A 17,191-nucleotide genomic window follows, 5' to 3' on the forward strand; every position below is an offset into this window, starting at 1 on the left:
CTATACCTTCAGTATCTTCATTGATGACCTGGATGAGGGCACTGAGTGCTCCCTCAGTAAGTTTGCAGATGACACCAAGTTGGCTGTAAGTGTTGATCTGCCTGGGGGTAGCGAGGCCCTTTGGAGGGATCTGGACAGGCTGGGTAGCTGGGCTGAAGCCAACGGGATGATGAGGTTCAACAAAACCAAATGCTGGGTCCTGCACTTCAACCATGAGAACGCCAGGCAGCACTACTGGCTTGGGTAGAGTGGCTGGAAGACTGTGTAGAGGAAATGGATCTGGGAGTATTGATTGATGCTCAGATGAACATGAGCCAGCAGTGTGCCCAGGTGACCGAGAATGCCAATGGCATCCTGGCTTGCATCAGAAACAGTGCTGCCAGCAGGAACAGGGAAGTGATTGTCACCCTGTACTCAGCTCAGGTGAGCCTGCACCTCGAGTACTGTGTCCAGTTTTGGACTCCTCAATGCAAAAAAGAAAGGGAAGAGGAGGCTCAGGGGAGACTTTATTGCTCTCTATAACTGCCCGAAGGGAGGTTGTTGTGAGCTGGGGGTTGGCCTGTTCTCTCATGTAACTGGTGATAGGACTAGAGGGAATGGCCTTCTCTGAAAGAGTGGTCAGGCAGTGGAATGGGCTGCCCAGGGAGGTGGATTCACTGACCCTGGAGGTATTCAAGGAACATTTGGACATTGTGTTGAAGGACATTGTTTAGTGAGAACTACTGGTGATTGGTGTATGGTTGGACTGGATGATCTTGTAGGTCTTTTCCAACCATGGTGATTTGGTGATTCTGTGATGCTGTTGAAAGCCCTTGATTCTGTGTGAATGCTAAATTTTGTTTCTGAGGTCTGCTTTAGTGGGAATGTCACCTTGGGCTTGATGTGCCCAGTACTAGGCACTGGGGATGGAGAAGTGAGAAAGATGAGTTTGTTTTCAGTATAGTAGTAGAATCCATCTTGTGGGGTGAATAAGGCTTTCTCAGTCATCTTTCAAGATTAATTGATTTTGAAATACCAGTTAATCTTCTTCCTCTCTGTGTTAGTGCCCTGGTCTGGTAAATGTGTTGACACTACAATAACTTATTTTTGAGTGTAAGCCTTGATTTATGTGTAGCGCAGTAGCAGTTCAGGACTATTAGTTTGGGCAAAACTGTGATTCCTTGTCATCACCTCAGGTCAAGTTAGTAAGTCATTATTGTGCTACATATTAGTGTTTCTGTGAGATCTGCTGTTGAAACAATAAAGGGCTTTGAGAGGAACTTTCTGAATGACATGTTTCATATTTACAGACTTTTCTCCAGTTGTTTTCAGGGATAGGTATGTGTTTCCAACCTGATCTAGTAAATGTGTATGTTTGGTGGCCCTGCCAGGCAGGGGGGTTGGAACTACATGATCCTTGAGGTCCCTTCCAACCCGGGTCATTCTGTGATTCTGTTTCTTTGAAATGATAATGTTGCTGTGTGGGGGCATAATACATACAGTATGCATCAAATGGCACACACAGTGTTTGTTAAAATAACAGACTTCTTAGGGATTGGTAAAAGAAAGTAACTTATTTCTCATCTTGAGAGGCTTCACTGGAGCACTGTGCTTTAAACCCATGAAAGTATGTTGTTTAAACTGTTAAAAATCTTTTGTCCATTCCTAATGATTAATCTGTGGGTTTGCTTTTCAGTTCATGGTTATGTAGATGCACTTTTTATTTTCCATAAGATTGCAGTTGACTAGACTGTTGTGTTAGCTAACTAGTAAAAATGCATTTTGTCGTCGTTGTTTGTTTGCTTTCTGGCTTTGCAAAAGGTGAATTGGAAAGACCTGATACATAGGGGTCTGTCAGAGGGATTTGTTAGTGCAAAATACTGCAGATTCAAAGTTTCCTTTTTCTCCCAGAAAACAGATGGCAGAATTCCAGAAATGGAGCAGATTAGGAACATTAGTATTGTTTTATTCTTTGTGAAATGCAATGCGGGCAGGGAGAGGGGGACGGGGAAGGCTGTGGGAGTTCACCCATCTCTGATTGGACATAAAAGACATTGAGATGACGGTGAACATTAAATGAGTTTCATTAAGATTTTATTACAAGCTTCTGTTCAGAACAAGTAGGTACACAAAAATTGTTTTCCTGGCTGTTATCTACATTAGTATTTTAATTTTAGTAGACTAAAATACTAATAAGAAATCTCAAATACTACTAAGAAATCAGAATTAATAATGCCTTACTAAATTTTAGTTAGTTACTGATTGATTTAGTTGATGTGTCTGCATTAGTATTTTAGTTCAACTCAGGATGGTTTTGAAGCAAATATCCCAACTGTCCCTGTCTTCTACACTTCAGCTTCCATAGTGAAGATGTATAGGAGTGTGCTAGTGGGATTTGCTGAGAGTGAGGCTAATCTGTAAGATGCTTTTAAAAGCATAGGTAATATGCATCAGTCATGAATGAGTGTGCTGTCTGTGGGACTTGACTTAAAACAGTGCAAACTAAAACAACCCCTTGAGAAGTGTGTAATGTAAAAGTAGGCTCCTCAGTACCAAATGATTTGCTTCATAGAATTGTTTCCTTTTTGATCATGCTACTTATGACAATATAAAATCATAGAATCTTTAGAGCTGGAAGGGGCCTTTGAGGGCCATCTAGTCCAGCTCCTTGGAGTAAGCAGAGATATGCCAGCTAGGTTAGGTTGCCACAGATCATCCTCTCTACTGATCCTCTGTATCAGTGCTTTGAAAGCAAGAGTGTATTGAGAAGAGGAATTGGTGAGAGAGCTTAAAAATTGCCTCTATTCCTCCACTTCCTCTAATGTAAAGATTATATTATGGTTTAGTACTTCAAAACTTCTTAAGTAATGTATTTGCAAGATATGCAGTGTTAAGAAATGACATATTTATCTTTAGGGTCATGGAGTATTTGTACAACGTTCTCCACATAAACCTAAAACTGGTAAGTAAACTAAATTAATATAACTTTCTTAAGTAATATCTCTGCTGTGCTTGCATCTTTCATTTGTCGTTTCACTTTTTACCCCTCCTTTTTTCTGAGTAAACACATTTCATCTGTGATCAGAAGCATTCTAGTGTTTGATTAATGCTGAAGGGATTCTCATCTTACTCTGCTGATGCAGTATTTGTGAGATCAGTGTGAGTACACAGTAACACCGACATATATTCAGGTGGTTAATACTACCAGTTTGGGCTGGTAAGATTGATGTTTATTACCTGTGCTTTAATTGTAACTGTATCTTAGACACATTCAAGACACATTCAAATGGTTCTTAATAACTGTGAAATTCTTTACCTATAATCCTTAATAATAATTTTTTGGACAGTTGCAGAGAAGCAGATTATTAAATCTAAATTATTAAATCTGGATTCACTACAGAAGTGATAGCATTTAATATGTAGGATTTCAGGTTTAACCACCAGTCCCATTGTGTGAGGTGAATTTTTGCATTTATTCCAACTCAGATAATACTGCTTCTGCTCTGGGATTACTTGATGCCACCTCGGTGGTCTAATTGGGATCCTTACCGAGCCATTTGGATGTGGTGCTCAGGGATATGATTTAGCAGAGGGTTGTTAGAGTTAGGGTACTATGGTTAGGCTACGGTTGGACTTGATGATCTTCAGGGTCTTTTCCAATCTGGATAATTCTATGATTCTTACCTTTTAAAGACAGTGTTATATTTTTTTTGGAAGAGCCATATATCACATATGTAATGGACTCTAGAGAAAAAAGGTTGTTTCTGATTTTTCTTTTTTTTTCTTTTTGTGCTATGTTGCTACATGCCACAATACATTATATTTGTCATGGAAAATAATTAAACGGGTACAGCTACAAGAAGCTCATATTGTACCTTGGAAATAGTATCTCTTTTAGCCATTAAGCAGCTCACAACCCTTGTTAGGTCCGTGTTAAAAGCAGGCAGCATTTATTCATTTATACATTTATATTAATACTATTCAGAACATAGGCAAAGAGTGTAAGGTCTGACAGCAGGTCTGTATGCTTACTTCCATATAAATTCCCTCCTTCAGTTTAGAAAAATAAACAAAAACCTCAGCTTATCAGGTATGTTGGAAGTTTCAAGTTGTCTTCTTCTGATTAAATAGTACATAGGAATGCATTTTGGAAATAACTGGTCATTTTGAATGTGTAGTTGGACTTTGATTACTTCCAATGCTTGAATTGTATAGTCTAGTTCTTAACTGTTTTCTTAAAGATGTTGACCCCTGTGAAGTGTGGTGCCGTCAGCCGGTTGACAAACTGAGGGAATATTGCAACATTATTAAAATACGCATCTTTTGGCCTCTTCTCTTCCAAAGTGAAAGTAATTATTTGGTAGCTGACTGGGGGTAAGTTCTCACAATGATTCATCAGCCTTTGCATTTCTTTTCATCATCTGCGAACGATAACAGATGTGACAGTTGTGCTCTCAGTAATGGTAAAACAATGTGTAGGAGTGTTTTTACGGTGAGCTATGTTACTTAGCTCTCAAAAATATGATGACAGTGTTAAGAATGGGTTTCTGAAGCTTGGAATCTATGCGGTATTTAAGTGCTTAAAAGAGTGTCTTCTATTTGAAAAGTACCAAAGTCTTTACATCTTTTTGTTTTTCCCCTTCTGAAATGCTTGATTTGAGTTAGTAGCCACGTTCTTGCTTAGATCTAATCAGTGTAACTATTAGTAGGTAAGACTGTGTTGAACAGTGTTATTTTTCTAATTGGTAACTTTTTTTGCAGCAGTATACATATTTTAGACTGGAATTGGAAGAAACTCTGTGATTTAGTGCTTGTGGAAGACCTTGTTGATTTGACTAAAAAAGTGGTTGTAAGTATTATAACTCAAGACTGTGTTTTACTTTAGACATTTCCTTTTAGTGGAGTGAACAAACCGATTGTCAAGGTACAGATTTCTATAAATTTAGTTTCAGATCATAGCTTTTCTTACAGTTGGAAGAGTCCCTATTAAGTACTTGCAGAGTCTTACAGTATGTTTGACTGGGGCCCTTGTAAATTGCTAAGAGAGTCACATGCATGAAAAGGAAATAGCACCTTGTCCTGATGAGTAAGTTGAACGGGTTTTGGGGTTTTTTTGGTCAAATTATTTCCTTGCTCAACCGATTATTCTAAAATAGATACTGTTGTTGCCTTCATGCACTGACAGTGTGGAGGAGAGAATGACACAATCGTTTTCAGCAGCTGAAGGAAAGATAGTTGGCTTTTAGAATTTAAGTATGACATTAAAAATATATATACATATTCATTTACTGAAGGTATGTGTTGAACTCTGAGTGTGCTTTTCTGTCCACCTTACTGTTACATTATTAGGTACTCATCTGGTGGATTCATACTTACGCTCTTGGTGCCATTCCCCCCATCAGGCTCTCTGAGTGCTCTATTTTCACCTTCTCATACTTCAGCATGTCCCTGCAGTTATTCCACTCTGCCTGATGTGTTGAGTTCTTTGTGCTGTTTCCCTCCATGGGAGCCTCTCAGTCTTTATATGAGGGGCTCTGTGTGTATTCCCATTCCCACTGACTCATACTTTGCTGTTCTTAATTGTTCAGCCTTTATTTTGTAAAAGACTGTATATCCAGTATCCAGATCTAGGGAGAGGAAGTGCTGTTGCTTTGGATATTTTTCATTTAATGTTCCAGCTGGTACTTTGTGTAGATAACTACAGGAGCAGCTAAAGCAGTTGGCTCTCCTAACCAGACATCATAGCATCTTCACTATTCATTTATATTTCAGCAACAGTAGTTGGGGATTAGCTACCGAATACAAAAATATTTCTTGAAACTTTGAAATGGACCAGAGCAGTTATCCAGGTGGCGCTGCATTGATGCCGAATAGAAAATGTTATTGAGTTGAACCTGAGCAGACAGCAACTAAAATTAACAGATGTTAACTTTTTTCTTTCTTTTGTTTTTTTGAAATCTCTCTGCTAGAACGTGCCACATTTTATTGGGGGCATACTGAGAATTGGCAGCAGGTTAGAAAATGTAAGTTTCTTGAATTCTTTTTACTTGAAATGCTCTTTTATTTGTGAATACAAACAAAATATTTGTACAAATATCCAAAATATTAAAATAATTACTTAAATATATGGACATATATGTTGATACATCCCACTTGTTGCAACTCTGAGCCACAAAATAAAGTGTCTGTGTGACAGGAGCTGTGAAATAAATACTGTCTGTGTAAGAAGATCATAATGGGTGGGAATTCTGGGGGTGTTTGTATGTTACACTAAAAATCTTGGAATAGGCCAGTGGGAAAGAAAAACACTTTGCATATAATGACAAGGAATTGTTAGTATAACCGAAAACTTCCAGAATGGGATAAGTAAATGGAGGAACTTTTATGATAGTAATAATACAATTAAAATTAGTGATAAATACGTTTCCCAGTGTATGACATTATCTGAGCTGTTACGCTTAGCATTTACAGCTCCTTGGGGACTTGTAGTCAATGGCTTCAGTTTACTGTGGGGAGAATAAGCATTACTTCTTAGAGTTCTTCGTAATTCTAGAATTGACTTGCTTTTGTTTTTTATGCTTGATAATGCACTTTTGTACCTTGCTTGCTATTGTTATTGGTATGCATGTTCAAGTTGCTTCTGATTTTATTATACTTCGTGTGTTTTATGTATGTTACATACATTTTGCCCCAATTTTGTCCATTTCTATGTTTGGGTATTTGTTTCTTTTTGTTTGTTTTCTGTTTCTATAATGAGTGTTTACCAGTTGCTTATTGCTACTGGGTCTTTGAAATCAGCTTGTGATATCTTTCCCATGATTGTACTCTTCTCAACTATTTCATGTCTCCAGTTATTGAGTCCTTCGTTCTACTATATTTGTCTTTTATTTTTACATTTCTTAATATTGCATCATGATGTTAACTATAGCAGTAGCAAGTCACTTAACTACTGTCTGTATATAAACTATTGTTGGACTGTGCAAAAGTGAGCCAAGTGAATCATAGCAACCTGGTCAAAAGAGATTTCTGTTAGAGATGAAACAAATTAAAACATGCAGGTAGTAAACTTGGCAAGTTGCAATCCTGTGGCCTATTGTAAGCAATGGCAATTATGTATGATGAGGGTTCAGAGCTATAGTAGGACTGACTATGCTTGATTACTGAAATGATAAAAACTTCAGAACCTCTCTTTTTTTGGAGGCAGATGGGAAATATTCTAAGAAATTCTCATACAGTGGTACTGATTGAGTCTGAAAGACTGTGAATGATTGACTAAGGTTGTGTTATGGGAGAGCACTGATCCATCTTCATGATCAAATTCAGTATTTGGTAGAGCTATACTTGAATGGCTTTCCTGCCTCCTGTTGAAAATATGTCTGTCTGCATTTAGTGAATATGCTTTATTATGCTGTGTTTGAATTACCTGGATATTTATATTTGTGAACTATCGCCTGTTTGAAAAGCTAACAAATTGGGATCAAGTGCCTCAAGTGGGTGCTATACAAGAACTGTTTTTTATGTGTATATGGAATACTTTCGCTATTGCCAGTGAACCAGGTTTACCTGGTGTGTTGTTTTATTTTATTTAGGACTTTTTATCAAGTTACTGTTTTGTTGATATTTTTTCTTACTCCTTTTTGTTCAATTGAACTAGGGTTTCTTCGATGTTAGGGATGCACTTGATTGGATCAGATGTACGGGTAATATCAATATTCTGCAGAAGCTGGAGAAACTTGGTGATTTTGGTTGGCTCTACCTTGAAACTTTCTTTGGTGGATGTAAGTATGAACTCTTGTGAAGAAACAGTCACGTGGAAAGTTACCTGTGCTCAAGTTATGGAATAGTAATGTTATATTAGCTTGAAAGTGTCTGTAAGAGTGACTGGAAAAAGTGTTGTTATTGCGTTGGGTTTTTTTGTTTATTTAAAGTAGTCAGTTCTTCCTTGAGTTTCTGTACATTGTCCTGTTCACAGTGCACACACTTTTTCTGAACAGGTATTCAGAATGATTCCTGAGTTTGTAGTCCTCTGTGAGATAACAGTGTGCCTGTTGGCTCTCAATCTTTAATGTAGGGATGGAATGTGATTGTAATATTAATAGGGTTTTATTGTTAAAAGTTTGACAGAGGATTTTGTCTATATTCTGATGTTGGACGTTCATCTTTCAAAATTCAGCTTACACAGCTCATGAACATTACCGTGGGCTATTAACACTAGCAGTAGAACTTCAGTTGAAATGGCAGAAGATGCCAGGCCTACAGTTTTTCTTGCCTGTTGGGCAGCTTTTATTCTGTTCTTAATTTTTGCACATATACATTCTAATTCATCTACTACAGCAAATAAGTGAGTGGTGGGAACTGGACTTGCATGTAACCAGAAAATCTTTTTGTAGTTAAGTACCTAAGCACAAATTCTTTACAACAGAAATCTTTACAGATCTTTCAAGTCCCAACTTTATCAAAATGAAACAAAATTTCAATTGATTGCTTGAAAGAGGGTAAATCCTTAAAGGTTTTACTGCTTGCAAGGCATTTTAAATGGTATTTTTGTTTCAAGTGTTTCTGTCACGTCATTTGTTTCTGTTATTTGTTTGCTATGTCAAATTTTGCTTCCGCCCATACAAGGTAGCACAATTCTTAGCAGAAAATAAACTCTACTTTTTGTCTTGATTAATTTTTCATCCATTGCTTTTTTCTGATTTTTGTCTACAGGCAAATATTATATTACTAAAGTTGCTTTGGAAGATTGTAACCTAGTTGAAGAATTTAAAGCTGTCACCTGTGAAAACTGTAGGAAGGTAAGAGACTGTATCAGGGTGTTTGTCATTTTCATGTCTTGTGGGGTATTTTTGGCCATAAAAAAATGGCCAAGTGATCAAAGAGTCAAGTTTCAGAAGCTTAAGTGTGTAATTATCCAGACATAAATGATTTCCTTGAGAGATCCTGACCTAGTAAACAGAACATTGGTTGTTTATGTTGCCATTGTATGTTGGAGCTGTCTACTACCAGATGTTTTCTTTACTGCATGTTGCAACTGAGTTTAATTACAGTGGTTTCTGAATTGTTTTTTAATTTCACAGAAGAGTGAATCTATGAAACAGAAAGGAAATGAGGAGTTCTCCCAGGGAAAAATTGATCATGCTATAGTATCATATACTAAAGCCATAGAGTTTTGGTAAGAACTCAACTGGTTAATTAGATTGTGTTGTGTCATATGAACTGAACTTACTGGGATCTGTCATGAGTTTGTTTAGTTTTGCATGAGCCACTAGAAGCCAAATGATGTCTAACTGAAAAAAAAAAAAAGTGTTAAACGACCTTTTCTATTTCTACATACTAATGGTTTTTCTTTCTGAGAGATTCCGTTAGGTTTGGAGCTGATCTAATGTGACTAAATAATAAGTAGAGTAAATCTGAATTCCATTAAAATGATTTAATTATTTATTTATCTTTAATTTGGTCTATAGTTTTATTACTGTGCAGTTGATGGGATTAGCATTTTGCTGTTGTCTTTCTTCAGGTTTTGTCCCATAGTACATAGCGTCACATCTCAATCCCAAATTCAAGCTGATTTCAACCTCCCCAGACATTGTTTTCTTTCTCCTTCTTCCCTGGCTGAGCTGACTTCCATCTGCTTCATCATCACACTTCTTTCTCAGCTAGCTGCATCCTTTTCCTTTTGTTTCAGGTGGTCACTGGATTACATACACAGTTCACTCACTCTTCTGTAGGTACTTTGGCAGCAGTGCTTTAATTCTTTAGAACTGCTGCTTGATCGTCCCAGTCAGGCAGATGATGATGAAACAGTTCTAGAACCGGTGATCCAAAAGTGTTTGTGAAACATTTGGTTTAATTGGAAACTAAGAATTGCAGAACAAAAGAAAATGGGATGTATGTGACAGTTAAGCTAGCTTTTCCATGATTTTCCCCAGGCAAAACAGAGATGAGAGGGAATATACTCGCTGCATCTTTGGATGGCTTGAGTTGTGTTTTGATGTATCTGTCACAACAAAATATTGGGGGTAGAATCTAAATCTGTCTTCTTTTATTCTTTTCCCTGTATTAACCTTACAAATTGCTACATAATTAAAACTATAATGTTAATGATTGTAAATTGCTGGGACTGTTGAAGGAAACTTGAATATAATTGTTTGCAGTGTTTGTGCTATGGTGTTTGCAGATAGTTATTGGGAGAACTTCTCCTTAAGTTTTCTGAAATATATTTATAAAAAATAATTATAATAAAATATATATAAACAAATAAAAATATATATTTATTACAAACTTTTTGATTTTTTTTCTTAAGTCCTGCAAACCATCTTCTGTATGGAAACCGAGCTCTTTGTTTAATTCTCACAAAGCAGTACAAGTAAGTAACCCTTGTTTATGATCCAAAATATTGTGGTACCCTATACGAGCAAATTAACACTGAACAAAGACAGTGTTTAAAAAACTGAAGTGTATATATAGTAATTGTGGTGTCACTACCTCAGAAAACTGATAATAAGAGAAAAGAGTAATGTTAGCTCTATTCACTGGTAGTATGCATTGCTATTTAAAGTTTGGAATGGTGGGGAGGTTACATGACTGGGAAAATAAAAGCCCTTGGTACCTGTGAACACTGTGATTTATGAAACCTTTTAGAGAAGAGTGTGTTTCTGGGATTATTGTTCATTAAGCCAGATGTTAAGCCAAAAATCTTGTTTGTGACCAAGGTGGATGCATGTTTTTTTATATAAAGATTTTGTTGTTAGTAAAACTGAAGTTTTAAGGGTCTGATTATCATTAATCCACACCTCATTGTTGCAAGAAAAAGAAATAATAATAGAATTAAAAATTGATGTCCATACAGTTCATAGTTTCTGCCCATTTTCCTGGTTCTGTGCTCAGCCCTCTGCACATTACATTTGATTTTTACTATACATGGTACTTCTAATGGATATTAGGTATTTATTCATTATTCTCAAAGTCCTATTTGTCCACATCTGGTGTGTCTTTAACTGGCCATTGGTGAGTAGCTAATGGCAATGAGGTCTCCAGTGCCAAGCCACTGACTTTATTTGTTTCTGCATCACCTGAAGTAGTCTGCTCTGATAATTTTAGTCAACTCCTTCCTTGAGAATTCCCAGTTCTGTTAATTCTCTCTGGCCTTTTTGCAAGTGAAGGAACTGTTCTTTTATTTGACTTAAATTTGTGTGGTGCTGTGTATGTTGAAACCCTTCTCTGTAGATTAACTTGAAGTCTGAGTAATAAATATCTCTTCCTTTTTCTTCCTTCTTTCTAAGGAGAGCCCTTGCTGATGGAAAAAGGGCCACTATTTTGAAACCTAATTGGCCAAAGGTTGGTTTCATACGTGTTTCAAAATTGTCTTTTGCTAGTGTCGTAAATTGACGTAGGATCCCAGAGTCTGAATCACACAGATAGGAAGTGTTCATATCTGCATGAATAGAGTGTCTGGAATTTTGCTTCAGTCAGACAAGCACGTAGCTTTCTTGCATGTTTATGTTAAAAATGTTACTTTGGTGCTTTGCATACATGATGTTCTGCATGTGTGAAGAAAACACTTATTACTTCATAATGCATAGCTGTGTTATCGTAGTGCTTTAAAAAATGTACATATAGTCCATAGAGTAATGAAAACCGTATTTAATGAGCAAAATATATTTCCTTGTATTCTTGGACTAAAGGAGATTAAAGAAGGGGTAGTTACAGAATTGCAAATCGATGTTTTAAATTGGGAGGAAAAAACAAAACTGTTTTTCTCTGAATCCAGAGGCTGGATACTGCTTCTGATGAATTATTTTCTGTTTCAGTGTGCTGAGTAGTTGAAAACTTTGGTTGTTCGCAGGTGCAATAGATAATATTAGCGTGCAGTGTTTTTACTTCATACTGTCCAGTACACTTCAACTGTTTTAAGTATAAAGTATCTCCTTATTTGAGTGAATGAACACTTAAACTGATATCCACATAGGGTCATTACCACTTCTGTAAGGCGCTGTCATTGCTGGGGGAACATGAACTGGCTTTAGAAGCTAATGAGAGAGCTCAGGAACTGTGCAAGAATATTCTTGATGGACTTAAGGATCTTATTCAACAAAATGACAAGTTAAAGAAGACACTGGAAGAAACGAAGGGTAACCTTTTCTGATTTCAAGATTTGCCTTGAAAAATGGAAATCTCGTTTATTGGTAACTTTCCTTCAGAAGCAGCTAATTTTTTTTCCTTCCTATAAAATTTTCTATAGGTACTAAAGAATATAAGCAGAAACCAAAGAATTTGCATCTAGAGAAAAAGTAAGCAACTGCTAAATTTGCTATTTTTTTCTTAATTAACAATGCTTAGCATAAGATTTAAGTAATATATGTCATAGATGTTTACTGATATATTACAATTTAAGAAATAAAAATGAAAGAAATGGGACTACCAGAACTGCAGCCACAATGTGGCCTAGTAGTAAAGAGGACTTCTAGGTTTTAATAAGCTGTCTTCTGATACTTTCTAGTTCCAAGTGGTCTCCTTCAGTGTATTAAGTTCTAGCCATGTTGGAAATAACAGGAAACAGTTACAGTTCTGTATTTCTTGTCCTCTCTGTTTCACATACACTGTTGAAAATGTTTCTGTAATCATGTCCTCTGTTTTGTGTTGAATTTGCTGCATAATGTTCACGAGGAGATTAAGCTGATTCAAATCCTCATTATGGGAGGAACAGAATGGTAGCAAATGAACTGTGGCAATGCTAAAAAGTATTGTGAATCCAAATTAATAGGAACTTGGTTTTGTCACGTCTGTTTTAATCTCTGGGGAAAGCAAAAGAATTGAGAGGGGTTTCGTATTCATACATTCAAAGACTGTTCTGGTTTCTGCTGGTCTGCTTTTGGTGATGTGCCATCTATCTGTAGGAAATTGTATGGGGTTTGTTTCTTTTTCCTTGTATGATGGTTTTTTTTTTTTCATTAGAGATCTTTGCTTAAGCTAAGACTGAGTACCTTGGAGGCTGAAAAAAATATACATATGTTTGATCAAATGCTTTAAATATGTTTGTGGCATGACAGCTTCTGTTAGGGAAGGCTTTTATTTATTTTACTCACAGCATATATATGTGATATACCTTAAATGTTAACATTAGAAAAACTAGGATTCTCTATTTTTACTTTTCAGGGGCTGTGGTTCTTCAAAATCTCATTTGATCATTTCTCAAGAACAGAAAGAAATAGAGAAGGACAGAAGACAAATGCAGTTTGATCATAAAGATGACCATTATCATCAAAAACATGATACCACTGTAAGATATGCTACAGATGGGATTCCAAGACTACCAGTATGTTAATTTTCTCCATTCTGGAGTATGCCAATTAATGCTTGGCTGAAATTTTGCTCTGGTAGTATTATAGTAATTGTTTACTTTCTCAGCTAAGTGCGAGAGGAGTGCTCTTAAGATTGAGAGTGCTCTCAATTCAAGTGGATTCTACTATTGTGTCCTGGTATAATCGAGTTCAGGGGAAGACGCTTTTGCAAAAGTTAAATCATATAAAAGGTTTTTCCTAAATAGGAACATTTTGTACTGATATTGCAATGCTAAGTTATTTGCATGGTTACAGACTATTATTTTGTTTTTCTGTGAAGCAGTTTTTTTCTCTACAGAAAAAACTTTGAGTAGTATTCCTAGAATGCTCTGGGGAGATCTCATTATGGCCTTCCAGTACGTAGGGAAGGGAGCTGAAGGAAGCGTATAAACAGCCATTCCCCCTCCTGTTTATGAGGGTGGACAGTGATAGGACAAGGGGGAATGTTTTTAAACTGAGACGGGAGGTTTTGGTTAGATGTTAGGAGGAAGTTTTTCACTCAGAGGGTGGTGATGCATGGGAACAGGTTGCCCAAGGACATTGTGGATACCTCATCCCTGGAGGCATTCAATGCCAGGCTGGATGTGGTTCTGGTCTGGTGGCTGGTGACCCTGAGCATAGCAGGGGGGTTGAAACTAGATGAGCGCTGAGGTCCTTTTCAACTCAGGCCATTCTATGATGTTAACTGGCTTATATTTAAAACTAGGATTTTGTGGTTCTTGGTCATGTATGTGGCTTGTGTGCTTGAAAAAAGTGTAATATACTGTTAGAAATCAGAATCACAGATGTCCGAAGTTGGAAGGGGCTCATAAGGATCGTTGAGTCCAAGATAATTCTTAAAATTTAAATAACTGTTTGCAAGCATAAGTGTTCTACTAAATTATTTTAATTCACTTTTTTGTGAGGAAGACTCTAAAGATAAAATGAGACTTAATCTTTCTTCTCTGATCAGGGCTGAGTTTTGTTCAGAAAAAATAAAATAAGGATATGCAGTAGAAAAGGACGGTCCAAGAAATCTACCAACAAAAGCCTCTAACTCTGCCTTTTAGAGTATTACTTCACTGTTAAAATGCAAATGCTTTCTGTGCTGTTGTGGTTTAAACTCAGCAAACAACCTTCTCAGTTTTTATAGGAGGGTGGGACAACGAGTAAAGATGACGCAATAGTTAAGAAAATGAAACTAAGGTACAAAGGCAAAGGGAGGGAAGTGTAAGTTGGAATAACTTGCTGGAAAAGACAGGTCCAGAACGTACAAGAAGTGCTTCAAGTTTTTCACTGTCTTAGGAGAACTTGAATCTGCCTTTGTGCATGCGGATCTTCATATTGTAGGTCTGTATAAATTTATCTTAAGGAATGTTACTTCAAAAAAGCTGCCATTTTTAGATAGTGTAAATTGATTTGAAATTAGGGAAAAGTGTGTGTATGAGTACAGTTTGAGTAACTGAACTTTTCTTAGGGGACACAATATATGATGGAATGAGTGATTTTGTTGTTGAAACTGTGATTTTTAGTTTAATTGTAATTTCCAGACAGGACTGAAATGGGCAAATCAGTTTTTAGATTTAAAGATTGTTTCTGTTCATATGCAGCGAAGTGACTATTAAGCTTGAATAATATCTGTTTGCTTTTTATTTTCTGTATTAAACCAAACTATTGTATTTGGCATTAGGTGACCAGCATGCCCAGGACAGAAAACAAAGTGTGGTCTTCGGACTTTCCACCAAGTGAGTTTGTTTTACCGTTTATCAAGTCTGGGTCAGTTCTTCCTTCACTGTTGCTGTTATCAATAATCAAGTTTATGTAGTGTCATTTTCAGAACAATACGTTATTATGTTGTTGGTTTTTCTTCCTGTTTGGTGCAGTTACTTAGATCCTCCTATTTCTGTGTCTTATTTCCTTTCTACTTTTGTAGTTTCAGTCTGATTTATATGGATGAACTTGGAATTTAAAGTGGAATTGATAATTCATTTGATTACTATAAGCTTCATATTGTCTTTAAGAAAATAATCTTGCAGTTAGAGAGAAAGGATATTACAAACTATTTAACAGAGATAATGTTTTCCTACGAACTTCAAGAGGAGGAAGTTGGTATGTTTTATTGTTCATGTGTTTCTTTAAATTAGAAGAACACATTTGTAGAAGAAGCTGCTAATTCCAAATATACCACAGTCCTGGAGTCACCTTCCCATATTGAGTGTGTTTGTTTTAAGCAGGAACAGCTCTCATCTTCAAAGTGAATTCTCCTGAGCTTTATCTGCTTTTATCATCTGATAAACCTACTTGAATTGAAAAATCCTAAGAGATTTCTCTGACATTCAGAAATTGTTGTTAGTTGTAAGGTTTGTGTGGAATATTTTTCCTGTGGTATCTGGACCATGTGCATGTCTGTGGTGTATTCCCTCCATTGACCTCCATTGCAGCAGGTCCTTGTATAGTCCTGACCAGAGAAAAGTCTGAAGGTTGAAGTGCTCAGCTGTGCTCTTCTGTAGACCTCACATACTTAAATATTTAGCTAAATGGGTGCCAAAGTAGGAAGCATCTCAAAATTTGATCTTAGAAAGCCAATGCAGAAGCACTGCAAAATATTGTTTACAAATGAGCAGTAGGAAAAAATAATCTTGATTTGTAGGCTTTGTACATATGCAAATATCTTGAAGTATTATTATTTGTTACAAAGTGGAAAATGTAGAAAGATTCCAAAGTAGAAGTCAAGACTAGTTTGTTGAAAGGATGTTACGTGGTAATGTTGTCAGAAAGGCGGATCTATTAGCTGGTGTGCAATGAGCCTATTCACACACACTCAGGGTAGATGCTGCTTTCTATGAGGGATTGGGCAGTCTGTCTGTCCTCTGCTGTCTGCTGTCCTGGCCGTTTGTGCTTTTGTGGGGTTGTTTGTGTATCTTCAGCAGCCCTGGTGGTCATTTGGGGAATGTTCCTCTTTTTATCCTGATCTGGTCACCTAAGAACAAGCTGAAAAGTTCTACTCTTACCAGTTCTCCAAAGGGAGCTAATTGTCCTTGATTAATAGATAACATTGCTGGCTAAGACATTCTGCTTTAGTAGAATCAAAAGATCCTATGTTCACGTTGGTTAAGCACAGACAATACTCCCTTTTTTCCTAGAGAAGATTATTATGTCCATTACCTGCGTTTCCCCATTTGAAAGTTTCTAAATATCTAACCTAGTGTGGGCGGGATTATTAAAGAATAGCATACGTACCCAGGATCTACAGCACAGAGATTCTTTACATTATAACATATGAACGTTCATACAGTTACCATGAGGTGCCCACCTGCTCCTAGAGCTGCTGTACATATTAAAATCTGATGCTACATATGTGCTGTGTTAATACGGGTTTTTGGTAGGAGGAGTCTTTGGCGGTCCTGAGGTTGCACGGGGAGGCGTTATCCAAGCAAAAGGCTGCGTGATACGTAGGCCAGGTCCCGGAGATGGTCAGGAACTTATTTACAAAAAACATGTCTGTTAACTAAGTTTCTGATTAGCAGTTTGACTTCATTAGTGCGCCTGTATTATCAACTCTGAGTTGATAATGCAGCATACCTCCTCAAGGCTTGTGGAATGTTGAGAATCTGCTTTTAGGCTCCAGATGTCCTGTTTGTCTAGGGAGGAAAAAAACAGAATGTCAGTTTTCTGAGGAGCTTGAATTAATTGCTGAAGGCCCTGAATTTATTTCCAAGTATCAGTGTTAATGAGAAAATTATGAGATGTACTGTGGCCACAAGGATTTTTGAACAAGTCTGAAGCAACTGGCAAGTAAAATAACTGTATTCATTTCTTCCTGAGTGAGAAGGATAACTCATTTTAGAGAGGTTAAGGAAGAAAGAGGGATAATGAAAGATTGAATGCAGGGA

General features: G+C 36.9%; 1 protein-coding gene across 22 annotated transcripts in view; it reads left to right on the forward strand.

The window, feature by feature from the left end:
- TTC3 (tetratricopeptide repeat domain 3) overlaps nt 1–17,191 on the forward strand; it is a 54,405-nt gene that overhangs the window by 1,179 nt on the left and 36,035 nt on the right. For 8 of the 22 annotated variants that reach the window (XR_014939500.1, XR_014939503.1, XR_014939499.1 and 5 more), the window contains exons 3-15: nt 2,896–2,941; nt 4,221–4,353; nt 4,741–4,828; nt 5,949–6,002; nt 7,634–7,757; nt 8,689–8,774; nt 9,057–9,151; nt 10,283–10,345; nt 11,262–11,316; nt 11,948–12,110; nt 12,221–12,269; nt 13,135–13,294; nt 14,989–15,043. Coding sequence is in view for 19 of the 22 variants with exons in the window: in XM_085529150.1 (XP_085385276.1) it covers nt 2,896–2,941; nt 4,221–4,353; nt 4,741–4,828; nt 5,949–6,002; nt 7,634–7,757; nt 8,689–8,774; nt 9,057–9,151; nt 10,283–10,345; nt 11,262–11,316; nt 11,948–12,110; nt 12,221–12,269; nt 13,135–13,294; nt 14,989–15,043 (1,171 nt within the window). In the remaining 3 variants the exon portion in view is untranslated. Of the gene's footprint in view, nt 1–2,895; nt 2,942–4,220; nt 4,354–4,740; nt 4,829–5,948; nt 6,003–7,633; nt 7,758–8,688; nt 8,775–9,056; nt 9,152–10,282; nt 10,346–11,261; nt 11,317–11,947; nt 12,111–12,220; nt 12,270–13,134; nt 13,295–14,540; nt 14,649–14,988; nt 15,044–17,191 lie in introns of those variants that run through there. The other 14 variants (XM_085529197.1, XM_085529208.1, XM_085529186.1 and 11 more) reach the window with 8 other exon arrangements.

The sequence above is a fragment of the Coturnix japonica genome, chromosome 1 (assembly GCF_054131305.1).
Source record: "Coturnix japonica strain WE chromosome 1, WE-NBRP24, whole genome shotgun sequence".
Lineage (NCBI taxonomy): Eukaryota > Metazoa > Chordata > Aves > Galliformes > Phasianidae > Coturnix > Coturnix japonica.